Here is a 27,911-nt window from a genome sequence, read left to right on the forward strand (position 1 = left end):
GCTGGATATTGGTGGGAACTGGTACACGCTGTCATATACGCCGATCCAGAGCATCTCAAACATGCTCAATGGGTGACATGTCCGGTGAGTATGCTGTCCATGCAAGAACTGCGACGTTTTCAGCTTCCAACAATTGTGTACATGCAACATGGGGCCGTGCATTATCCTGCTGCAACAGGAGGTGATGTTCTTGGATGTATGGCACAACAATGGGCCTCAGGATCTCGTCACGGTATCTCTGTGCATTCAAAATGCCATCAATAAAATGCACCTGTGTTCTTCGTCCATAACAGACGCCTGCCCATACCTTAACCCCACCGCCACCTTGGGCCACTCCATCCACAACATTGACATCAGGAAACCGCTCACCCACACGACGCCACACACGCTGTCTGCCATCTGCCCTGAACAGTGTAAACCGGGATTCATCCGTGAAGAGAACACCTCTCCAACGTGCCAGACGCCATCCAATGTGAGCATTTGTCCACTCAAGGTTACGACCACGAACTGGAGTCAGGTGGAGACCCCGATGAGGACGACGAGCATGCAGATGAGCTTCCCTGAGGCGGTTTCTGACAGTTTGTGCAGAAATTCTTTGGTTATGCAAACCCTTTGTTTCAGCAGATGTCCAAGTGGCTGGTCTCAGACCATCTTGGAGGTGAACATGCTGGATGTGGAGGTCCTGGGCTGGTGTGGTTACACGTGGTCTGTGGTTGTGAGGCTGGTTGGATGTGCTGCCAAATTCTCTGAAACGCCTTTGGAGACGGCTTATGGTAGAGAAATGAACATTCAATACATGAGCAACAGCTCTGGTTGACATTCCTGCTGTCAGCATGCCAATTGCACGCTCCCTCAAATCTTGCCACATCTGTGGCATTGTGCTGTGTAATAAAACTACACCTTTCAGAGTGGCCTTTTATTGTGGGCAGTCTAAGGCACACCTGTGCACTAATCATGGTGTCTAATCAGCATCTTGATATGACACACCTGTGAGGTGGGATGGATTATCTCAGCAAAGGAGAAGTGCTCACTGTCACAGATTTAGACAGATTTGTGAACAATATTTGAGAGAAATGGTGATATTGTGTGTGTGGAAAAAGTTTTAAATCTTCGAGTTCATCTCATAAAAAATGGGAGCAAAAGCAAAAGTGTTGCGTTTATATTTTTGTTGAGTGTAAGTGGGACGCAAAAGCTGGTCTGTGAAGAGATGCAGCCTAAATTGTGTATTTTAAATAGCTGAAAACTGTAATACTGTCTATGATTTAGTCACTGTCTTCAGCTGAAAGCACCTACATTAGACATGTGATGTCCAGACTGGACCATGCAGCAGTGGAAAACGGTGAATCATGTTTTCATTTACATCATGTGGATGGCTGGGTTTGTGTGCATTTTATAACATGATGTACTATGTAATGAAGGCACAACAATAGAGACGGTGTGATGCTCCGGGCAATGTTCTGCTGGGGAACTCGTGGATGTTATTTAAACACATATGACCCATTTAAACATTGGTATAAGCCAAATACACTCCTTCATATTCCCTGGCAGTGTCCTCTTTCAGCAGGATAATGGTCCCTGCCACACTGGAAACATCATTCAGGAGTTCAATGAGTACTGATTCGGCCTCCAGGTTCTTCAAGATCTCAATCCAATTGAGTGTCTGTGGGATGTGCTGGAAAAACAAGTCCTATCCACACAGGTAGAGCTGTCTTGGTGGCATCAGAAGGACTTACACAATATTATACAGGTGGTGTTGATGTTGTGGATGATCAATGTACAAGGTTATTCAAAAAGAATAAACCAATTTCATGACGCAATGCTTCAGTTCTCAAGCATAGTCATGGAATGAGTCAGTGGCCATTTGAAAGACTTGAAGTCTGAAAGTTCTGAATGGCTGCCATGGGGGTGCTGTAGTCGCGTCATTCCTCTGGCAATGTTCAGTTGTTGTTTACCCTTGGAACGGCGAGTCCTCAACAAAAGGCATTCTGCGTTCTTGAGTTCGCAAAAACAAATTTGGCTGTCACGGTGCAGCATGCTTTTCGAAGGTGACTCGACATTAATTTGCCCTCTCCTAAGAACATTCGATGGTGCCACTAACCTGAATGACCTTAGACATCGAATAACAACAGCGATGAACTCAGTGGATTGTGATATGCTGATCTGGGAGGAATTGTCTTATCGCAGTGATGTTGCCCATGCTGCAGGTGGTGTCCACATTGAACACTTGCAAGACAGGAAATAAACGTTGATTGTGACTAGAACACTTGTGACTTGGCTGGAGTTTTCTATTGCATACTGAAATAACCCTGTATAATACATATATATACTACCATTCAAAAGTCTGGGGTCACTTAGAAATGTCCTTATTTTTGAAAGAAAAGCAGTTTTTTTCAGTGAAGACGACATTAAATGAATCAGAAATACACTCTAGACATTATTAATGTGGTAAATGACTATTCTAGCTGGAAACGGCTCATTTTTAATGGAATATCTGCATAGGGGTACAGAGGAACATTTCCATCAACCATCACTCCTGTGTTCTAATGGTTCTTCGTGTTCGCTAATGGTGTTGAAAGGCTAATTGATGATAAGAAAACCCTTGTGCAATTGTTGGCATGTGAATAAAAATGTGAGTTTCATGGAAACATGAAATTGCCCAGGTGACCCCAAACATTTGAACGGTAGTGTATAATATGTGTACAGATTCTGGGTGTCTTTTAATAGTTTTATTTATATATTATGGTGAATATCCTGAAAATAAGCCTGACTTACTTAACTAAACCCAGCTTACCTTGTTGCACAAAACACTCAATTATAAAATAAAACACGGAAACGGGTTGATAAACACAAGCAGCTTTGTGGAAGCTGAAACCAAAACTAGTAAGTTTCCAAACAATACGAGTTAACACTAAATCTCACTACTACTTGTTTGTGCAAGTCAGGCTTTTAAAGTATAATGAATGACTTGACAAATAAACACAAGCAACGCCATGCAATCATTAGATAAAATCAACATTTATTATAAAAATACAACAGGTCATCACAGTCATGGTGTTCAGTATGGTCATTCATTAGAATTCAACACAGGAACAAGTCAAAGTGTGCAATGTTCCCCAAATCCATAGAGCAAAGCAGTGCTCTAAAACAAATTCAAACAAACACGCACAAAAAAGATAACGAACAATGTGACTGAGCTCGGCTACCATGAGGATATAAAAATAGATAAGGACATAAGGTTCCTTCTCAGACAGGAAATGAAGGAGATGGACTGACTGGTCTTTCACACATCACACTCATTATCCATTCCTCTCAGACGCCCCCTCCTCCCTCCATCACTTTGCTGACTTTTTGGGAAAGAGACAGAATCCGTCAGTGTGAAATTAGGTCAGTGATCGCGTCGCTGATGGAAAATCACCTACAGTAGCCACCAGACCACGGATGGACACAGACAGACTGGGAGGACGTACACTTTCTCCCCGACACTCGCAGCCTCTCTCGGAGACACACAGATGTGTTGCTAAAGGGTTGCCATGACAACTCTCTTACGTTCCCAGTCGGTCAGAGCGAGTGTGAGAGTCTGTGTGGAAAGCGTAATCGAGTAGAGTCATTTAGGGCTCAGAGAGAAAGTCATTTTGTTGCAGAAATGTCCATTTTAAAGACAATTTCAGGACTGGGAGCTCCCAAATAAGCCTGCAGCGAGTGCAGCGTAATACTGTGAGGTTGTTTTAGCTGTGACTAAACAGTCAGGAAATACTGTCCTCCTCCCACCAGTAATCACCAGCAGATCACATTACTATTACTGTGTTACATCGGTCTGACACCTCCTTCAGTTTGGCTTTTAACGACACAATTACACTTCATTCATTTTATTTACTGAGCACTTCTGCATGTGCAGTTTGCAGCAAGTATGCCAAACATGTGCAGATTGAAGTGATTAGATGCGCTTCAAATTTGAGCTGCTGCATCATTAATTGTAGCTGAAATTGCGGTCTAATGGTGAAATATTTACATGGCAGTGAGGGAAAATCACAGTCAGCTTGATCTATGCTTTAATAAACATGTAACTGGGAGACACCAAGTGGATGCTTCAACACTTGCACGGAAGAGTCATTTGCTGGTTGTGGAGTAATCTAATGCGATTCCAAATTTTCCTTGAGACTTTCATTAAATCAAACACCCATAGTGATGCTGTTTATGATCCCATTCAATTTTGTTTGTAATTTCCTATTAATCTAAAGGAGTTGTGTGCTAGTAGCAGGGTCCACCATTCCCACACGGCCTTCAGATTGCACACGCATATAAAAGGAATACAGCAGGCTATGCAGTTTTAAATTTGATCTCAGATATCAGCCTTTCTCTCTCACAACCCTGTATCAGAGCTACTGCTAATGCAAGACCATCACTCCCTCCTGCTGCTGCTTTACTTTCCAAGTGTATGACTGGCGAAACACAGAGCGGCTGTTAGGTTTGTGCTGACAGAATCATCTAAAACAGGCATCGCCCATCAACCGGGACTCAAGCCGTAGGGAAAACAACAACTTTAAAGCCCCTCCCTCCAGTAAAACTCAAGTTTTTCACCTGTTAACATGTCCATGTGGCGTTATATATTTGCTGGAAGACATTTCATGAAGGAAACAAGCAGTCCACGCCATGGCTGAGTACCAATGATAGTCTTAGTTGAGCTGGTGTGCTCGAGCTACAGTGAGCGTTGGAAGAATGGATGGAAAGAGAGGCAAGGATTTCACATGGAAGCCTTTTAAGGTAGGAAGGGATGACTTTCATGGAAACAAAACACTTGAATATGTAACTTGGATGCATAGAGATGAGTTTTGAGGTGTTTTAATCAATGACTAGAGGACTTAAATATTATCCTTAGTCAAAAAAAGACTGTCATTTTTGTTATAACTATTAGTCTGGGTTAAATATAATCTCTCGAGTCGACATACATTTAGATACTATAGTTTGTAGACAGTTTTTTTATCAGCTTGAGTCTTATCTTTTGTCTGCAAAGGCGGTGTCAAACAGACAACACAAATCTGATCAGAGGTCAGTCAGACAACGTACCGCACTAAACATAAAAACACAAACACACAATATGGTGATGTAAATAGCTTGCATAGGATGGCCAACAAGGCATTAGACTGCAGCAACAGCAAACAGAGTACAGCTATGACAGCTAGACAGTTTAGGATCATTAAAGGAAAATTCCAACTTATTATAAATCTGAAACTGATGAACAGTTTAAATCTGATTTATTTATTATTTCTTCTATCTCCTATTATGCTTTCAGAGAACAATCTTGAAGTCAGTTTACTAAACAAGTCCTGCAGCTGCCTGCTGTTGGTCTTTTGTTTGTCTTTGCACTTTTACCACAACTGAAACAGGAAGAAAGCTGCACCACCAAACAACAAATGTATCCTGAACCGCAGAGATCACCTCTAGTAGCTGCTTAAAAAGTGGTTTTAGATATTTCTAGACGTGGAATCTTCCTTTAATGATGGAAAACTTTGGACATATATAAAGTTACACAAACAACATCTGCACGGCACAGACAGACAGCGGGTGCCCGAGGATGTAATGCTTCTTCAGATATAGGAGGACTGTGCTTCTCCACAAAAGAACCATGAGAATAAAAACACATTCAGTGATCTCTTTGCTGCCTTTTCAGCGCAGCAGATGCAGAGATAACATCCAATTCTCCAAGAGACACTCTCAGGAAAACATTCAGTTTTGATTTTATCATGAGATTCTGTACATTGTATAATGTGTGACTGGCATGTCGCCTCATTTTTGCTGGTCTGAATTCACTATTTTTGGCTCATTTCTGATGAAATGTTCAGTATGTGCTACAATATAATGATGTTACTTCTACTTTGAGACTGGGTCATTGGTCAACCGCTGCTGGTAGTTCACAAGTTTAAAGTTGAAGCTTGTCACATTGGAGCAAATGATCTAAGAGGAATTTACATATGACTGATTTTAATATCACCCAATATTGAGTTGACCAAGGCATTAAATTAAACCAAATCAACCAACAAAATACCCAGCTTTGTTATTGACAATCCGAACTTCTCTGCTTTTCCCTCAGCCGGCCCTCAAGCCTGCAGGAGTTTCCTGAGATCCTCGTCCATGCCTTGCGCTCTGAGCTGCTCCAGGCTGTGGTAGCGATGGATGACGCTGTCGGCAGTCACTACCACCACCTGACGCCGTGGGGGTCATCGCCAAGCTGGCAGCCGATGGCTGAGCTTACGACCATGTCCAGGCCACCGTGGCAGCCGCCGGCATTTCGGTGATAATGACCGGAGAACACTGCCTTCACCCCTGTGGTGATGAAAAATGTGTAAGGATGCTGCATTAGGTACAGTAATCAAGAAACTGAACAGCATTTAATGGGGGAACTCAAAAATGAAAAGAATGTGTATAAGGAATTCAGTACCAGATGTTGCAAAAGCAGCAGCAATTTAGAGCTAAAGAAAAGTGCACACTGATCACATCTCGTCCCTCCCTTCTTGTCTTATTTGCCACCATAAATGCTGCGTACACATGAGCCAACAAAAAACATTATCCATAGTCTGCCCTGGCCTGTGTTTGTCCATTTCATCATGAGTCCGTGACACACAGCAGAGAAAACGCGCACATGGAAACAGAGAGCAGATGAAAATGGACGAGCGGTTCAAAACAGCAGTAGAAACTCTAGCACTGAGCTGAAATTGAATGAGTGCACATCAATGAGGTAAATAGCAGAAATAAAAATCCTAGAATATGGCAAATTTTTGAGCCACCGGCTGAATACTCATGGCTGATCTCTTGCTTTTACAGTGTGGGAAGTCACACGCAATCCGCTGCCAACAGTTTCAAAGTGAGGGACTCACATGCACTAATGTGTATGAACACACGCCAACATGTGTGTGGATGACCCACCCACAGCCAAAACACAGAACAGAGAAACTTAGATTAAAACACAGAGGGAGAGAGAGAATGGGACAGCTAAGGGCGTCATTACTCCACTACATCTGTACATAGTGGATAGCTGTTTGCTGCTCTATCATTGCTAAAATTGTACTTAAAATTGTACATAGAATCTCTAAATTTGTTTTAAGAGGCCTGATTTACTCTGCCTAAGCTTAAGTCACTGATCTAAATTGGGATATTAATGAGCAACGTGGCTTTAAAGGTGCAATGCAATTCACATCAAGCCTGACCCTCTGTCCCTCATGAAAATCCAAATAAAGGTGCAGCACTTACAATGATTAACACCTCATGGTACAAAATAATCTGAAAACATCTGCATGGAATTGACAGATTGCAATGCCAGGCTTTAAATAACTGTGATTACAGCTCCTCGTGTGTTTTTCAACAAGAACCTGCTGCTCTGTTTTTTTCAGTTTCTGAGAGATAAATGTATATTTAATTATAGCTCATTTACATTAGCATAATGTAATTATTAGCATGTCTCATTGATTCCGTATGCAATATACAGTAGTGCATTTTTAGAATGAAATTTAGAATCACATCTGAACCATGTTCCTTGCAACAGCGACCTGTCTAGATAAAATGTTAAAGGATACAAAAAGGGAAGAAGAAAAAACACGAGAGGAAAAAACGCAGAAAAGAATGAATAAGAGAAGGAAGAAAGAAAAAAGAAAAAAGGGGAAAATATAGTGGGTGAAAGAAGAATCAAACTGCAAAGATCAAATTTGAGGAAGAGTGGGTAGAAGAAAAAGAGAAAGAACAAACCATGGAACCCTTTACTTGTCATATATTTTGAAAACCTGGGGAACTTTCATTAAGGTGGCTGCGATTTTCAATTTGATTTCAATTTCGTTAACAACATCGTTAATAGAACGGTGAGGGTATGGTTGGGCCCTGCGGCACAGATGCCGTGTCACTACAGTTAAAATGACTGCACACTTAAAATGGCACGACAAACAAGCTTCACTTTGAATGAGGGCTGCAAAATGGGTTGCTTTTCTGTGCGAGGGCTGCATTTGTCTGAGTCTGTGAATTTGTCTCTTATTCTGGGAAGAACTAATTTGACTTTCAGGCAAGTTGTTGTCGATTTTGGCCAATTTTCACTTGAACAAGGGGAAAACACAGGGTTAGGATTGTTGGGATAAGATAAGATGAAACTGGTCATTGGGTTTAGTTGCTTCAAATTAGGATAAAAGAAGACCAAAGTGTAGTATGACTCCATGTGCATGTTCCAATCTGTGAGTGTGTGTGTGCATGTTCGAAAGCACATGCATGTGTAGGTAAGAGGATTCTGAAATGAGTTTACTGCAGCTTTTTGGCAGAGAACATGAGCTGTTCTATTTTCTAACTGCAAGTGTTTCCATGGAGGGAAGTCTGGCTGCTCACTGCCTCGTCTCCAAAGAGACACCCAGCCAAAAAAATAATGAAAACTGGCAACAAAAGAGGATAAATTGCAGCTTGTGCATGAGAAAGACATCGGTCTGTCCCAGAAATCTGCACAACAAAGACAAGGAAGATCCCTCCAAAAAAGCTTGTATGTATCCGCTGCTGATACTACTTCGATGTCAGCACCGTGAAATTGCCTTGAATCATCAAGTCGGCCACTCTGCATAATCAAACAGCACCAGAATACAAATGTGACCTAAATTTATATTAATATTTGGAGCTCTGTGAGGACAGCGGTTCCACATGCTGGACCATTAAATAATTAATCCGCCATAGATGGAAATTGATGATTTAGGCTCGTATGTGTGCATGCCTTGGCGAAATCCATTTCTAATCAAAACCTGGGACAGCACTGTGTGCAAACCCTTCTGTGACTTGTAGGTGGGCCTGCAGCCATATCATTACAGACAGACCACACATTTCATGAATCGGTTTGTGTACGTGTGTGTGTGTGTGTGTGGCCAGGAATAGTAGCCTTCCATGTAACCTTGCCACTTCTCCGGGTGACTGACTAACTGGGCAGGGTCAACATTGTTTAGTCACAATTGTGTGTTTTTGTAAATGTGCGTCCTTGATGCAGTTTCCAAATGAGGACCGAAAGGCCATAAATATCCTCTGCCCCCCTTAGCCAAAGCATGGACTCATTATTTAGTCTAACTATGTGTGTGTGTGTGTAACTGTGTTTGTGTGTGCAAGTGTGTTCTGTGGTGGGGTCCGTACATGTGTGTGCTGTTCTCTATCCCACGAGGAATTACACAGCTCGACTACAATTATTCAGACCCTGCGAATGAAAACAAAGCCAAGCAGCGACAGAAGTGTGAACCGGGGAAAATGTTTGATGGGATCACCTGATGACTCAGTTAGCGACACCGATTGTGGAAATGTTGGATTTGTTACAGTATCCACATGAGAGCTGCGCCTTCTTCGTCACCTCAGCGAGATGAGGTGGTGGGAGGAAGACACTAAGACAGTAATAGTAAAGGAGTGATAGACAAGAATTAATCCTGTAATAATGACGAATAAAGCAGCAGGAGAGGAAAAAATCCCTTTGAAGCTGAACCTCCTCTGAAACTCCTAAAGATACCGTGATTAATCATGCCACTAAATAAAGTACGTGGGAGTGTGTAAGTGTGTATATGTACACGTGTTAGTGTGTCTGCGTTCTGTCACCACATTCTGATCATCCGCATCCCACATGCACTGCATGATACTACCACGCAGCAGCAGTGAGCTCCTCCCATATGTATGTTGCATATTTGCGCCAAATCTATGTAGCTCAGTGTTTGTTGGTTGTGGTTTCAAAATGAAAACTAAGTCAAGATAGGCACATTAAAAGAATAGTTTCACATTTTGAGAAATATGCTCATTCCCATTTTTACTGAGTTAGCAACCTGAGACCCCTCTTATATCTGCTGAGTAGATATGATTAGCTTAGCATAGCATAAAGCACCTTGCACTCAAACCAAACCCTCTGCTTTTTCATATTGTTCATATTGTAACATCCCACGTCGGGCGAATTGTCGAGACGAATAAATGTTCGGATACCATCGTCATGACCGAATATTCAGATCCAGCCCCAATAGGCTTACATAGCATTCTTGAGTTACTGGTGTCGAAAGGCCTGGTTAAAAAACACAAGATGATTAAATTCAAAACTTAAAGCTTTCAAATAGTGGTCCACAAACCAAAGGGTTACACTATGGTTGCTACAAGTTCTTTGCTTGTTGGAGGACTCAATGCGAGTACGTCTCCGTAGCCTTTGTGTTAGTTAAATTCCAATAATCTTTCACTCTGAATACACAAAGAGCTACACAAATATCAATGCAGACACATAAATCTGCCTTACGAGGTGACGTCTGCTTCGTAAATTTATATGTAATGAGTATGCACTCAGAACAGCTCTGTTACAATTTTTAAATGTCTATGAACACGTCTTAGCCAAACAGAATTTTTTTTTTTGAAATAGAGACAACAATTCTGTTCTTTTAGAGATTCACCTCCTTCTTTTCCCCTGCAAGGTTGTGGGAGAGTTGTGCTTGACTAACCTGTCGATCAGACCTCTTTTAGGTCACCACGGCACACTACAGACTTTCTTTCATGGTCTTAAGTGTATCCGAGAACTGAAGTGGACTGGACCGAAAGACAATTTGTATGTTGTGGAAATTAATCAGCTTGCTCTGCTGGCTTGTTCCAGTGGCTTTTTTTTAGAGCAAAATCAATTTCATAGAAAGAATTTAGCAAAGACCCAGCGACCTACCCTGACCCGAATTCATTTGAGTGTGTCCTCTCCAGAGCAGCGTTATTTTGTGGCTTTAGAAGTCAAACCCCTCTAGCTGGGCTCTTGTTTGTTAAAAAAAAAAATCCCTGAGAGAAAAGACAGTCTGTCTGAGAAAGGAAAGCTTTTTCCATCTCCAAAAGATTGGCGTATGAATAAAAGATAAACAATTGAACAAAAAAAAAAAATTGAATAAAATGTTGAGAAAGCTGTCCCCTTTGTAATGCAGCCAGAAGATGAAGCTGACCTCTGAAATTGTCTGCCAGAAATCAATGGGTGGAGGCTGAGAGTGCCTGCATGAAACTGAAAAATGCACAAAATAAAAAGCAAAAGACATTTTGAAAGCCCCGGTAACCACATAAGAAATAGATAGTGTGTGAGATGCATATTTAGTAGCACAAGCAACAGGCGAATTAGAAGTGGAGACGGCATTAAAGGCGTACCTAGCCTACATGTTGACACAACGCTTGTCGCAAAAGCAGTATGTCAGCAGAGCAGTAGCAGCCTCTGTCCACCCTCTGCCAGCACATGGTGTGTTCAGGCACAGTACTGAGTTTCTAATTAAAACTGAACACAGATGCGGCCACCTGCACAACTACATGTCACTAGAATAACCTGGAAAAAGTGTCTCAAACTGTTGAAACCAACTTCATGATGGCAAAACAGAAGCTCCACACAAGTTGTCTGCATGACGTAGCTTAAAACAACGTACTCTTCTTCAGACATGGTATCTACTGTCTCCAAGTTGTACTAAAGCTTAAAAGGTTCTAATCTCTTGCCTGCCTGTAGCTGACCGGCTCTCTTTCTCATAAAACACTATAGTAAAATGTACCCACCTTCAAACCTGAAGGACAAGTCATGAGTGCAAACAACCGCCATAATCCTCCACTGGATGAAAACCTGAGAGCTTTTGGACTTCCATACACTGCTGTAGGCCACTGCTGCCTCCAGGAAAATGACAGCTGGCACCCTTCTGGGGAAATTGGCCTTGATTTGACAATGACGAAATATGATACGCTACCTCCCTTCACTCCCGAGTAGCACATATCATCTCTGTACATTGTTATCCAAAGTGCCTCGCAGAACAATTAGTGTGGGCGGCCCGCTGGGACTTAAACCCTCGACTGTGGTACTGTGGCTCTCGCCGTTGAGCTACATCAGCACCACACTAAACCCATTCAGCTATATAGAAAATAGAAGATAAAACCATGCAAAGTCTAAGTGTCTGGCTTTACTCAGGCGAGAGGCACACTGCGTGCTCAGAGACTGTTAAATAGCAGTATCACGTTCATTAAAGGATCGCTAAGTCCAATTTTGCCCCATTTTTTTTTTTGCCTCTTTTCAATGGCTTGCTGCATTCTTCCCATTTCCTTTCCTTGCTGAGTGGAAAACATGCACTCTCTCTGCTGATAATTCCACGTCTTGTCTCGGTCTCTGCGGAAATCCCATTTACCTGTCAGCCTTGAAACAGCACTGGTTCTTTTGTGCTTTTCTTTGTGATAAAGACTCCCATGCGGGGACTGGCCTTTGCTTGACAGACAGAGGCAGGGAGGGGGGCGACGGAGGGAGGAAGAGGAGAGGAGGGGTAGTAGAGCGATCAGAAAATACCCGGAGTAAGCAGTCGGAGTGATGAAAACATATTGAATGCAAACGGAGGAAAATTACCCACAGTCAAATTGAATTCTGGTCAGGGGTTGCAGAAAAATGCACAGAAAGGAGAGGAGAGGCGCTTCTCGTATGCACTGTATTTTGCGTATATTATAAATCTTATATGCTGCAATCATCTGAGCCACATTATCCATAATTGGTAGATCTGTTTGAATATTCTAAAGCACCTTTTACTATTTAAATGCTAATAGCTGCTGTGGCTGTAGACAGTAGAATAAAGGCATAAAAGAAGTGAAGAAAAATCAGTCCACATCTAATTAGGTTTGATGTTTGTGATCCTCCCGCCAATCTGCCCTCCCCTTCTTGCAGTTCTCACTTTCCATCATCGCCCTTTCATGTCTTGGTCACCGATTTGCAGGAAGTAAGATTGGATTTTCTAATTGCAAGCCAAGTTCCTATCTTGCCACTAAACCTCTTCCTATCAGTGAAAACCTCTAGGAGAATCATTTTCTCGCGCTTTCTCTTCTGACACGAACTCCTAATGTAGTTCTGAACAAAGCTGTCATCGGCACATCTGTGAGAACGGGCTGCGTAGGAGTGAACATCCAATGTGTGCGCGTGTATTGAAGGGCGGTTGTCATTAAAGTGCAGGTCTGGGAAATAATTCATCATGAAAATGGTGGCTGTTGATAATTTGCATGACAGAGGGATACAAAATGATGTAGCGTGGTGAGGCATCTTGCAGCCCCGGTTCCTCATAAATCACTCTCAGCCATCAGTCACCACGCAGCATCGCCTTCCTGTATCCTCCAGCAACACACACACATGCAAGGAAAAAAAAACGCGTGCACACCATCAGAAAGAGAGCTGGGAAATTAAAGTAGTCAGGATGTCATCTATTCCTCAAAGAGCATGCATGACTTTTGGCCATTAGATCCCCAATCTGGTACGTAATCATCCTGAATCCTCCAAGGTACAATCCTCATCCTTCTCTAAGTACGACGGGTCTTTGAACAGGTATGACGTTACTGATTTATCATGTGTGAATAGGGATGCCATCATTTATTAATCACGAGATTAGGAAGTTGAAGATGATGCATATTGTGCTCAGATTTCAAGACACCACAAAGAAAATGAGTGGTGAAAGTTCTATCACCATTATACGTAGGGCTGTTTGCGATGTTAAGATCATATTCCTTGAGAAACATGAAGATTTCTTATAAATCTCTTCTTGTGATTCACAGGAGAAGCCAAACTTCTTAAAAGTTAGATGTCTTAAAAGAGAGGAAGCCATTAAGGAATTTGGTTCTAATTAAACTGCACTTAGCAAAACCTTGGTGAAACATCTGACCTATCAAAAAATAAATTACCATGATAAAGTATCTCATTAGACATACAGACGTTGAAGCTGATTACGCAAAATTGCAAAGTAGGTCTGCACGATTATGGTCAGCCAGCCCGATCTCACGGGGATTCGTGAAACTGTCACGTAAGTTTTAGTTTCGGTTTCGTGTGCACCAACACGATTTCGTCATGTTTTTCGTGCCGCTCACCACGAAATGCGCACCAATGTATTTTAAACGGCGGACTTTTCGTGCCACTCAGAACGTATTTCAAAAGAATGTGTATATTATATTTTTAATGTAAAACCGTGGCGAATCCAACGCTATATTTTGCATGACATCGTCCCTAAACATAACCCTAATCATAACCCTAACCATAACCTAACCATAACCTAACCATAAGCCGGTGGTACACTTACCAATTTGCATAGGAATTTCAAGAATGTCCGGCGGCCGGCGGCCGCAAACGCGATCACACAAGCAGTATACGCCGATGGACAGCTTAGATCGTCATGAATCCGCCGGTATAAACCACTTTCAGATGTGATTACCACAGCGAAAAACATTTCGTGGTGAGCGGCACGAAAACATGACGAAATCGTGTTGGTGCGCACGAAACCGAAACTAAAACTTACGTGACAGTTTCACGAATCCCCGTGAGACCGGGTTGGGTCAGCATGATAATCGTGATTATGTTTGATCAATACTGAAATCAGTTATTTATCACAATCCTACTTGTGTTGCTTGTGCTTCATTGCTGTACTACATTCCTGCAGATTTAAAATGTTGATATACTGTTTGCTTGAAAGATATAACTGTACTCAAAATGGTTCACTTGCTAAACATCTGTTCAGCAATAGACAATACAACTGATCATTCTTCCCTAAATGCTTCACATATAGCCCACAACATGTGCTAGCTTGACGGCTGTGCTAGAGAAGACTCTAGTCTCCCTACTTGGTTACTGCAGTGCAATAACTCAAACAGGTGTGTGACCAAAAACTACTTTGAAAAGAGGGGTTCTGAACTCCTTATCCATGTTGAAATCAAGTGACTATCTGGAAAAGGATTGACTTCTGTTAGCGCAACTTTCTGTGTGAAGCATACGTCAATGTCAATATTACAGTCAATCATGTTTATTTAATTTTCATTTCACTTTGATAGAAGTGAAAATCATGATTTGTGTTTAATAAATGTGCAGCTGTATTAGGAAGGAATCACAAAACAAGAACAAAGCAGTCATATGCATCTATTTTTATGTGTGTTCATGCTGTGGAAGAGACAGATGTTGGAATCAAACTGAAACAAGGCGTGCTTCACCAGCTACAACAGTAAAACGGTAAACAAAGAGAAAATGCTTCAAGTCCCTCCATGCATATCATCCATACTCACTGTTTCAAGCATGAAGAGATAATGGATTACTATAGTAAAGCTATGCATGGTAGGGCACTCCACAAACCTGTGTCACAATTGTGTTTATATCCTCCAGACAGACAAAGTCATGGCTGATAAAGTGTACTAGAGCTTATCCAGTAATGTAAAGCAATTCTAACATTATCGTATTGCTCAAATTAGCCTCATTGTCAAAGAATAACACACCCAGATCCATGCAGCCTCTGTTTTTGTAATGAAAGCCCTGTAGGACCCGATCATCACCTTCCACTTTTGGGTGCAGGAGAAAAATAGACAGCGTAAGAAAGCAAGAAACACAAAAAGCAGAAGCAGTTTTCAATCTCATCATTAAAACAATGGGGTTAAAGGCTTAACCGTGGCCTCTTATCGAATTCCCAGTGGGTGATAACCGAATCTTCGCTTCTGAACAGAGCAGAACCCTTGCTGATAAAGACAACCAGCGGCAAGAGAGCAAGAACGAGTGAGAGACAGAGAGGAAGGATGGCGAGACTATGCAGAGCAGCACACAGCTTATCTTTGCCTCTAATTACCTACTGTACGTACAACTCTACTGCCGCCAGCAATGTTGGGAATTCCAATGAATTTCTCTTGTTTTGCGCCCCCCCCCCCCCCCCCCGCTCCCCGACACATAAACAGGGTTTGGAGGCGAATCAAGGCAGGAGGGGAAGTGTGTGGCTGTGTGTTCACTCGTCCTTGTTTGTATGCGCGCTGATCCTGAATGTAGGATATAAACCTGGGAGGAGGAGAAGGGAGAAGAAGGGAGCAACGAAATCTAATTACAGTACTCCATCTATAAGCAGAGGAGAGGCTGAGAGCCCTGCTGAGATTTCTGTTACTCCACTCGCTTCTGGGAAAAGCAGACACCCGTCCCCAGCCACGGGGATTCAATCTCGTCTGAGGAGATTCTGGGTGTGCGTAAAACCTCTTCTCCCTAAATTCGGCATCCTCAACAAGCGTGCAACCTACAACTTTTGCTTCCTTCATTTGCAGCAACTAAATGTCGGCTGAGTTGCATCTATGCATCGAGAAGCTGGCGAAGGTGGGGTTAATAAAGCCTTAGAGAGCATTATTTACTGTGATTATGGGTATGACAGTGACGAGGCAGCACAGAGGTAACCATAATGGGAGGGAAGAATTTCCTCCAGGGTGTTTTGGGCTTTGTGTGATTGTTACCAACAAACTGACTGTACTGAACTCAGCCACAAAAGAAGCAAAAACAAGTTGTTTGTCAAGCTTGTTTTGCTTTCTGTTTGTCGTAACAGTTTGCTACGCGGCAAATAAATTCCAGACATGTATGTTTGCACATTTGAAACATCCAATTAGTGATTTAAATTCAAAAGATATTAAACACAGGGAGCAAGTGCACAATTAAAAGCACGATTTAGAAATAACATAATCACTGCAAAATCACTAACTCTAGTAATTGCTTATACAGCTAAAAAAAAGCGATTGCATAATACTACCGAGAGGAGGTCATCACACAGAGTATTAATATGAGCTGGAATGCAGTCAACAGCTCCCAAAGTAGAACTGCTCGCTCTGATGAGCCAGAAGAAGCCTAATTGGCGTTGCACCTTTTCCATGTGTAGCTGTGCTGCTGAGATAACATATAGATACTGCAGAACATATCATGCATAGAAAAAGGCCCCTCTGCATAGTAATTTATATGCAAAACGCATACAAAGTATGCACACAGACGTGAGCACAAAAACATGCACAGAGCAACACACAATTACTCAAACAGCTCCTGGCTCACAAATCCTTTGAGATGAAGAAGTAGAGAGAAAATGAAAAACACCTCTGTGAGGAAAAATCAATTAAATGTATTTCTTTGTCTGCAGGGGACTATATTCTTTGTTTCCATCATATGTCACTGGAGTGGTGTGGGGGCTGCTGAAAAACACAGCAGCAGCAATAACAGCCTCGCAAATGCTGAGCCAAATCCCCAGGTGCTCCAAATCAAATGACACCATGAAAAGACACCTCTGGAGTGGTCAGAAAGCTCAGTTACACACACCACTGTGCATGCATGTACTTATGAGGATTGATCTGATGCAAATAGACATTTGTGTAACATCCAGTGATCCTATTCAAGGCTGCTTTTTGTAGTATTAGAATTACTACACAAAGAATGAGGAAAGCTGTCCAATTTTACCTCTTAGTTCTTGCCAGACTGCTGCTTGGCTTTGCTCAAATAGGAACCAATGAGAACTTTGAGGCAGCCAAGTAAGAAGAATATCCTTAGTTAAGATATCCCCGTTTTGGAACAACGTTTCCCAGTGCAAAGAACGGTGTTAGAATATCATAAAGAGCTTTCCAGTACTTTTACACAATAAAGCGTGTAATACTTCAACCGCTGATACAGCTACATTTATCTTCCAGACAAAGTTATATGAGAGTTAGCTGCAAAAACGCAGATAGAAACCTATCCTTGTCAGCAGCTTATTTTAATGAAATCTGGGAAGAAAATGACATTCATGCCGTATGTGCCAATGCTTATTAACTGTTCCTCGGTGTGCCCAACTCCTCAGAGGATAAGGCATGAGAAAGCATTGTGCATGTATGTGTGTGTGAGGTTAATGATGCTGCCCTTTACTTTAATGACAGTAATGATCACCAGAGCACATCTGGAGGCTTCAGATCAGGGGTTGCAGCGGTGACGACAGAGAAATGGCAGAGGAAGATGATGCGTTAATAACGCATGTCAAAAAGAGGAGGAAAAAAGACTATACATGCCGATGCCAATGTACGTCCAAGAGAGACATAATTTATCATGCATGAGAGGAAACGTGGTCCCTGCGACAGAGATAGAAAGACAAACAACACATTTTCTGTGGCTCCCTTTTTTATTCTTCAGTGAGCAGTAAATAACATATCCTTGTTATCTGCAATTTCTCACTCGTATCAATTGTTTTCAAAAATTGAAAACCCTTCAGTTGCTTCATTGAGACATTTTATTATTTGCTTGCCCTACAGGGAATTTCTTTTTTTCTGAACTGTTCCTACACTTCATTAACTTTACAGCTGATATCTCAAGGAAAAGTAAATCTTTGTTTTATGAACATTTTAATTTATGTGAAGGTCTTGAAACACTAATTTTACTTAAAACTACAGGTATCTGCTTTGCATTGTATGTGTCCATATTATGTGATAAAAACATGAGACACTTTTGAAAATCTTTATGATGCAGTTGGTTATGTATTAATTGATACAGTATACTTGAACTGTAAGTAAATCTGATAAAATCAATAAAAACTCATAATGTTTACATATTGAAAGGTGCAAATAATTTGCAACCTGATCGTCGAGTGGTTAGAGCACATGCCACATTGTGGCAAGTGCTGCCAGCAGTGATTCTGGGGTCAAATCCAGGCTGGCCTGGACGTTACTACATGTCATACTGCTGATGTCTAACTGGGATAATGCTGTGACTTTCAGGTCATTTGCACAATACTGTGTTCCCAGTCACTGTATTATTTCCTGCCCTTGCAGTGACCCCCGATAATTACACTGTTATGGTACTGATACGGCGTAGCAGCTTTATCACAAACTGACAACAGAGCAGTGATGATCACAGTTCTCTTTACAAGCATGCCTCCAGGACAGACTCCAGTAGATTTACAGTATAGACGTTAGAGCATCAAGTCACCAGTCACTTCTAGTAGGAGATGAAGGAAAAGAGAGAGAGTCTGAATGTGAGAAGAGAGATCAGAAGGGAGCAGAAAGAACTAAGATGAGGATGTATTATTAAACAATAACTGGTCTGATTTCCTTCATGAAAGTTTTTATGATGTGAATGAATACAGTGGTACAATTTAACATATTTAGCAGAATATTCAAGAGCTACAAATGATGACATGCATGTGCTGTGTCTCATAGCTTCATCTGTCATTGGGATGTGGAACTCAGGCCTTTTTTGAATACTTAGGCTTCCCTGTAGTCAGGGTGGGAGCCTGTTATGACTATTTTTTAACTTCTGTTTTGATTAATTAAACACGAACATAATGAAACTTGGGAAGACAAAAAATATTTGTAGTTGTGTTAATAAATTGTGATAAAATGTGGAGAGCAGACACGTTCCTTTGGCAATCAGTTGATTGATGGCACTATTGTATCAGCTGGTCAGCTGATACGGTCATGAGGTCTGGGCTCTTTTGCTTTGTGGCCACACAAATTTTTGATCGCTGAGGGACAGCAGAGTTTATATTTTTCTCTTATTTTCTGCGTCAATACAATTCTATACTGTCTGGTAAAAACAATTCAGTTGTTTGTGAAATTTCTTTGTTAATGGAAAAGCAGAAAAAAGTATGAACAATGTCTGAATGAGAAAAGGAAATAAACAGAACACAAAGACATCTGGGGATTCTGAGGGATGTTTTGTGCTTTGACCAGGTGCATTAAAAATGACAGCAAAAGAGCAGACACTAATTATAAAGTAGTCAAAAAGACTGACGGTCTTTAAATACAAGAGAATGAAGGATATTTTAACAGTAAAATAAAATCACCTCAGCTGCAGCAGAAATTTAGAGATATAACTAAGAGTTTAGGCTTCACATCACTAGGTAGAGAAGCTAAATTTTAGGGCTGCAGCAAGTTCATATTATGACCCCTACTTTGGCTTCCACACAGCTAATGATTAACTGCAATATACATTTAAAATACACTGCTGTTAAAAACAGTCTATACACTACCGGTCAAAGTTTTAGAACTCACTTTTTTTTCCTTATGCCTGTTAATGTCTCATTTACCTCTGAAATGAAAGCATAGAACAAATAACAGTTAAAAATAATCAGAAACCAAAATGCATTCTAAACATGCTTCCATTCCATGTTTTTAAGCTTACCATCCTGTTCTTTTTTCCCAAGGTAGTTATGGCATAGCTTGGACTTGTGTTTTGGGCATTATCTTGCTGTAGGATGAACCCTGACCAACTAGAACCATACCAGAGGGTACTGCATGGTGCTGCAGAATGCTGTTAGTAGCCGTTTTGGTTCAGGGTACCTCACACTTTGTACAAGTCACCAACCCTGGATCCAGCAAACAGCCTCCTCCCATGTTTGACAGTGATGTCACTCACTGAGGAAACCATCCTTTCTCCTACTCGACGGCATACAAAAATCTGTTGGATGAACCAAGATTTCAAAATTTTGATTCATCAGTCCATAATACTTTCTTCCAGTCTTCAGGAGTCCATTGCGATGTTTCAAGGTCCAGGCAAGCCTCTTTTCTTATTCTGACATCTAGCAATGGCTTTCTTGCTGCACCTCGACTGTCCAAACCTGCAACTCTCTCCTCACAGTGAAACTTAGACTTCTTACTACGACATTATTAAGCTGTGCTTGAAGCTGTTGTCCTGTGAGCTCCGATCACCAAGCTGTTGACTCTCAGGAACTTGTCTTCTGATTCTGTTGTAGATTTGGGTCTTCCAGACCTCTTCCTGTCAGACTTTCCCCAGTTTCTGAGTGCCTTTTGATGGTGAATAAAAACTGTACTTACATCTTGACTTTATTCGCATTTTCTCTGTAGGAATGACCTACATTTTTAAGTGTTATGATGGTCTGTCTCTCTTCTATTGTTAATTGCCTTTTCCTCGCCATTTTTTTTTTTAGCAACCACTACTTTCAACACATTACTTCTACAGTACGATACTGTTCAAAAAGTACTATGTTCCCACACTACTTTATGCAGACAAAGGGGTTGTAAGTAAATCAAGAACAAGTAGAGACATCTGTAGGATTTAGTAGCACCAAACTTAAGGCTTGATCAACCTCTCATTGCCTGTAGAAGAGCTTTAAGCTATTAACCCATCTTTTGCTCCCTGAAAAAGGTCTTTTTGTATAATTGTGAAATGTACATTATTTTTCAGTTTTGGGTAAACTTACCTTTTTTTTTAACTTCTGGCAGTTCACCACTTACCTTTGTACCATTTCAAGCTATTTACTGCACTTGAACTACTTGAATTTCAATTAAAAAAATGGGAAATTGGGGTGTTCTGAAACTTTTGACCGTTAGTGAATATTAAATCATTTGTTTTCAACTTAGGTAAATCTGACAGCAAAACATATTTCACATCTTTGAAAGTAATTTTTGGTCATATACCTATTTGAGTTGCTGCATTGCAGTAAGTGAGTTGGGAGAGTAGAGGCTTGACTGTGCACAGTCGCCTAGCTAGTGTTCACCACAGCTTGGATACAAGACATATATGGAACATTGAGAAATTGTAGCATCCATCGATAAGCAGATGTTCAGCTAGTACGGCCTTTTGAGCCCAATTTGGTCTATATTTTGCTTCTTAGAGGTAAATTTCTGTGAAGAAATGATTTGTATAGCATAAAATGAAAGTAACAAAATTGCTCTGCTTATTTAAATGTAAATGCGCAGTAAAATATTTTGCATTTAAAAAATAATAATGGTGAGAATAATCATGATTTTATTATTTCGGCCATAGTTGTGCAATCCCGATGCATTTCATGAGTAAATCATGACTGCTCTGAGATAAATCACATCCTTTCTCTCTGCTCCCATCAGAAGTACCATTTATTGTACTTACTCACATAAAACCTAAAGGTATAAGTATACAAACATGAAAAAGTCATGTCATGCGTACAGCTTAAAAAGAGCAGCAGCATGTCTGCTATGCATTTTAATAACCACATACATGTATGTATGTGTGTAGCTCATACAGCACATGGCCTGTATGTAGTCTGAATGTATAATTGCTGGAAGGGTACATGTGAACAAGAGTGTGGGTGGGAAAGGAACTTGCACATATCACGTACTGAGCGCACAGCAACATCCTCCATTCCTGCATATAAAAAGCTTGTGCGGATTGCCCTTTTAAATCTTTAACCAATGTTCCTTAGAGGAGCAATCCGTTATGAGAGAGGAGGGTCATCAGACCAAAACGGGTCAACACGGTTAAATACATGCTGGAATAATGGATGAATAATGAAATTACCACTCCCCCGTCAGTCACCTTGATGCATGATTGAGAAGAAGACATGTTCGTATTAGAGGTCCTGTCAATCAGTAGCGCAAATCTGTCCAGAATGCATGATGTGTTACGTGTGTCTTAGTTGAGCCAATTTTCTGTCCTTGTGAGAGTTTCCCTGTCCGGCACCCTTGTATTGTTCTGTGATAAGCCTGCTACAATGCATTTCGATTATGGAATTATTCTCCTTATAGGAAGTGAATGCATTAATTAATTCAATTATGTCTGTGCTGTCTGTGTGCCAGAAGCTCTTCCTGTAGTTCTGGATAATAGCGTATTAATCCTTTGGGCTGGGATCTTAACTGTGCTTCAGTTAGATATGCTTGAAATGAACAGGTTCAACAAGAATATTAGCTAAGACGTATTAAGACAAGAAATTTAAGAACACTTCACAGTGGCCTAAATCCATAATCAGAGAAAATGCTGCTGATATTTTAGGACTCTGGAAGAGGCATCTGCTTCACTGTTAAAACAAACTGAGATTTATCTCCTCAGTGACTTCTAATTGTAGGCAAACATAGAGAAAACTGACTCAGAAGATTAAGTATTTTAAGGAAAGAAAAGATAGTTCTTGTTAAAGTGCCCTTGAACAAAATGCTGGACACAAATGTACTGAGTCACAGTAAAGCTGGTCCCCACACAATGAACTGAGGACACACGGTTAGAAGAAAACCATCATTTCTCACCCACATTCTCCTACCTGCCTTCTTGAACCTGTCCAGCAGGTTTTGTCTGACTTCCCTCTGCAGGTTGAAGTATTGTTCCTCTTCATCTGGACTCTCCAGGTACAGAGGAATATGCTGGAACACCAGGACGTGTTTGGGTTTTGGGTTCCTGAACAGAGACACATGCAGTGGGTGAGAACATCACAGATCTCCAGTGACAGAAATTCAAACGATGTGTCCTATGGCTACAGATGGCAGCAAACACTCAGACACAGCAGCAAAAAGGAAGCATCATCCACCTGAACATCATCATGAATCAGATTAGAGTCATGCCATCCTACCGTTGAGGAGGAGGCCCTGCTCAGCTGCGCCTCCAGCCAGGTCTCCTGAGACTCCTTCAGCTGAGGGCAGGCCGAGGCGTCGTAGAACAACTGGAGTTCAGAACCAGGCAGAGAACTCCACCCACCTGAGACAACAACAGTTAGAAAGAGAGTAAAGAGAGAAAAACAACAAGTTAAATGCTTTTAAATTGCATCCATAAACCTTATGTATTGTTATTTCTATCTTCATTTTACTCTGCTAATTCACTGTAGGTTAATGGACTCAAAACCTAATTCTTGAACAGAGGATCAATAAAAATAAAAAACACAGTCACAAACTTTACTAAACATACAAACATTAATGCATGTCAATGTGAGCATATCACCATTAATTTTTTTAAGTGTTTAGAAAAGTGAGTCATGAAATTGTTGGAAATTAGAAAAAAAAGGATACAATTGCAGACAAGAGATAATTAGTGCTAGAATTCACAAAGCAAACACTCCCCCGATATCCCTCTGAATTAGACAAATATCACTGATGAACAGATCCACTTCAAAGTGCAACTCCATCAGCGCTAGCCCTTAAGCACAATGCAGACTTTTGAATTACACTCAACATTCCCTATTGTGCACCTTAAGACATATCTAACGCTTGTCAGCAACTATTTTATTCTCAGATTTCAAGGACCTAATGATACACGGATACCTGAAAATGCTGTGACTACAGCCACCTAATAAGAACTCATCTGATTGATGCACTTTGAAGACCTGATCAGTACCCGGTCTCTATACAAGGACAGACAAAGCTTGTGGGCTAACCAGAGTACTTTTTTAGTTTAATCCTTTTTTCCATTTATTAGGCAAAATTAGCTTCGCCACCGTGGCTAAACATGCTAAAAATGGGTTCGCCATCCTGAGGAAGGCTTCGCCTATGGTGAAGTGGCGAATGGCTAGCACAAGCACAGTTTGGCGTTTGTCTCCTTTCTTCTTTTGGAGTTAATGCATTACTGTCAGCTACTGGGCTGAAGTATGGAGCAGAAGTTTGTCAGCAACAAAAATATTCAATCGTAATTTAAAAAAAAAAAAAAAAAATCGACAAATTTACTGGTTGCACATGCGCAAGTAGATGAAAAATTTACTCGCACTCGCTCAAATTTTTGGTGCAAAATGTGACCATTTAGTCGCAGTCTGGAGCCCTGAACTCTATGCAGAAAGGAAGGCGAGGCCACAAACCGGAGATCTTTTAGCTGCAAAGCGAAAGTGCTAACCACCAAACCACTGTGCAGCCCTTTATCACCATCATTAAATCACTAAATGAGTAATCATCTTTTGGAAGACATTGTTCATCCCTCCAGCAGAGTTCCAGAAACTTTGACAATTAAAGACAAAGTGTATCGAAGCCTTCTGGTTGCGTGTTGAGGCCCAATACCTTGCTAAACACTTGATGTTGTATGCTGGATGTTACTCTTTCCTTTAATTTTTGCCTTCTGTGTTATGTTTCATGAACGCATCTTTAGTCACATATTATTTTTGTTTTGACCCTTAAGGTGACACTCCACTGATTTGTCATGTAAATGATTAGTGCTGCTCAGCCTGGAAAAACATACGTGGCTATAAAAATTACAAGTACAAGTCTGCACAAGTGTACAAGTACAATGTTGCTCTTTAGTGGGACTTAGCATTGATGACGAAGGTCTGTGTAATAAAATAAGGATTTGAAGTTTGCCTGGTACTTCCCAGGCAGTGAGGGTTTAATGAAAAATGTTATTCGGGTGCAATATGGAAAATACAAATCGCAACATTTTTAAAGCATGATCTACACTTGACACTGTAAGTCAGGAAATCTCAGTTAGTAATACTTTCATTGTGATCTTTTTTGTTTAAACCCTGTAAATCCTAGACTATTTTCAGGCCTAGACCACAACAGGTTCTAAGCTCTTCCCTTAAAAGAGCTTCAAAGTTATAAGGATTTATACAGGCTAGGCATACATGCTATATCTTATTTTTCTTCAGAACAGTCCAGATTTTCTAGATGTTCAATTATTGATATATATATTTCAGGACAAAATATTGTGTATAATGAAATTCTTATGTGTTTACGTGTACCTCACTAAACCATATTTGCAGTAGAGATATCTTTGTGGAAAGGAGAATGTCTGGACAATATTTGGACACTGCCTGACTTAATTTGAAAAAACATGCGCTTAGTGCCTAACAGAGATAAATGTCATTGCTTAATTCAGTAAATGTTCACATACAGTGGCCTACTGGCAGGGTTGGCAAACCAGACAAATGTTAGTGTAATGTGGCCCATATCTATGTAATGACGAGTAATTCAACAAGATCCAGGCATGGAGGTGATTTAGTTTGATGTAAATTCAAAATATAGCCGCTAACACGCCGCCCCAGAGCCGAGCAAATGGAATAGTTTCAAAGGTCAAGTTTGATATGTGGTACACCTCGAGCATATATCTCATATATGAGAGCAATTCAACAAAGTGCATCCATTGTGTTCTAGGATTACATTACTTGCTAAACTTTGTGGAAGGACAATATCTAAAAGATATTTAGTAGAGACTTGTAGTGATTTAAGTCGGGATCTTTCTGCATGGAGCTTGCATGCTCTCAGGGTTTTCTCGAGGTACTCTGACTTCCTTCTACAGTCCAAAAATATGCTGAAGTTACTTGATTATTTTAAATTGTCCGTAGGTGTAAATGTGAGTGTGATTGTTAAGTAGCCCTGTGATAGGCTGCCGATTTGCCCGAATGTCCTACTTTCACCCCAAGTTAGCTTAGGCTCCAGCCCCTCCACAACCCAAATGAGGATTAAGCGTTGTATAGATCGCAGATGAATGTCTATTAAGAGGAAAACAGAACCAAAATATAGCAATTTCACACACCAAAATCAACAATATAATCACTGCAACATAACATGTGGTGCTGTGAGGTGGGACAAAGTGTGTATACACACGTGGACAAAATTGTTGGTACCTCCTCAGTTAAAGAGGAAAAACCCACAATTCTCACTGAAATCACTTGAAACTCACAAAAGTAACAATAAATAAAAATTTATTGAAAATTAAATAATCAAAAACAGCCATTACTTTTGAATTGTTGATTAACATAATTATTTAAAAAACAAACTAATGAAACAGGCCTGGACAAAAATGATGGTACCTCTATAAAAGATTGAAAACTATTTGACCAGAGTGACATGATTAACTCAGGTGTGTCATTTAATTGACATCACAGGTGTTTCCAAACTCATAATCAGTCAGTCTGCCTATTTAAAGGGAGACAAGTAGTCACCCTGCTGTTTGGTGAAAAGGTGTGTACCACACTGAACATGGACAACAGAAAGCGAAGGAGAGAATTGTCCCAGGACATCCGAAAAAAATGATAGACAAACATCTTAAAGGTAAAGGCTATAAGACCATCTCTAAACAGCTTGAAGTTCCTGTGACAACAGTGGCTCATATTATTCAGAAGTTCAAGACCCACGGGACAGTAGCCAACCTCCCTGGACGTGGCCGCAAGAGGAAAATTGATGACAAATTGAAGAGACGGATCGTTCCAATTGTATCCAAAGAGCCCAGAGCAACCTCCAAAGAAATTAAAGGTGAACTCCAAGGCCAAGGTACATCAGTGTCAGATCGCACCATTCGTCGTTGTTTGAGCCAAAGTGGACTTCATGGGAGACGACCAAGGAGGACACCACTGCTGAAAAAAACTCATAAAAAAGCAAGACTGGAATTTGCGAAAATGCATGTTGACAAGCCACAAAGCTTCTGGGAGAATGTCCTTTGGACAGATGAGACCAAACTGGAGCTTTTTGGTAAGGCACATCAACTCTATGTTCATAGACTCAAAAACCAAGCATACGAAGAAAAGAACACTGTCCCTACGGTGAAACATGGAGGAGGCTCAGTAATGTTTTGGGGCTGCTTTGCTGCATCTGGCACAGGGTGTCTTGAAAGTGTGCAAGGTACGATGAAATCTGAAGACTATCAAGGCATTCTGGAGAGAAATGTGCTGCCTAGTGTCAGAAAGCTTGGTCTCAGTCGCAGGTCATGGGTCTTCCAACAGGACAACCATCCAAAACACACAGCCAAAAACACCCAAGAATGGCTGAGAGAAAAGCGTTGGACTATTCTAAAGTGGCCTTCTATGAGCCCAGATCTGAATCCCATTGAACATATGTGGAAGGAGCTGAAACATGCCATTTGGAGAAGACACCCATCAAACCTGAGACAACTGGAGCTGTTTGCTCATGAGGAGTGGGCCAAAATACCTGTTGACAGCTGCAGAACGCTCATTGACAAATACAGAAATCGTTTAATTGCAGTGATTGCCTCAAAAGGTTGTGCAACAAAATATTAAGTTATGGGTACCATCATTTTTGTCCAGCCCTATTTCATTAGTTTGTTTTTTTAAATAATTATGTTAATCAACAATTCAAAAGTGATGGCTGATTTTGATTATTTAATTTTCAATAAATTTTTATTTATTGTTACTTTTGTGAGTTTCAAGTGATTTCAGTGAGAATTGTGGGTTTTTCCTTCTTTAACTGAGGGGTACCAACAATTTTGTCCACGTGTGTAGGTGAGCCAGTGCCTCATGTCATAGAAATACTACTATTAAATCTATTAGGCGTCTGCTTACCCAGAAGCTGAAATAGTCGTCCCCCCAAGCATTGCAGTACTGCTCCACAGTGCTGGGGGTGGGGGTGTTCCCCAGGTCATGGTTCCCACTGACAAACACCAGCGGGATGGAGGGATCCGTCCCCTTCAGGGCCGCCTTCAGGTCTCGCTCCTGTCCATCTCTGAATGGTGTGTCTGTGGGGAGAAATGGGGAACTCACAGTCACAGCCTAAAAGAC

The 27,911-nt window shown here is 41.0% G+C and overlaps 1 protein-coding gene across 1 annotated transcript in view; it reads right to left on the minus strand.

Annotated features, from left to right (window-relative positions):
• Nucleotides 1–2,996: 2,996 nt before the first annotated feature.
• cpped1 (calcineurin-like phosphoesterase domain containing 1) overlaps nucleotides 2,997–27,911 on the minus strand; it is a 51,912-nt gene continuing 26,997 nt past the window's right edge. Inside the window, 6 exon segments of the mRNA XM_051939782.1 lie at nucleotides 2,997–6,199; nucleotides 6,202–6,321; nucleotides 22,749–22,882; nucleotides 23,047–23,149; nucleotides 23,152–23,179; nucleotides 27,696–27,868. Coding sequence (XP_051795742.1) covers nucleotides 6,096–6,199; nucleotides 6,202–6,321; nucleotides 22,749–22,882; nucleotides 23,047–23,149; nucleotides 23,152–23,179; nucleotides 27,696–27,868 — 662 coding nt within the window. The 3' untranslated portion in view covers nucleotides 2,997–6,095.

The sequence above is a fragment of the Acanthochromis polyacanthus genome, chromosome 19, assembly GCF_021347895.1.
Source record: "Acanthochromis polyacanthus isolate Apoly-LR-REF ecotype Palm Island chromosome 19, KAUST_Apoly_ChrSc, whole genome shotgun sequence".
Classification (NCBI taxonomy): Eukaryota; Metazoa; Chordata; class Actinopteri; family Pomacentridae; genus Acanthochromis; species Acanthochromis polyacanthus.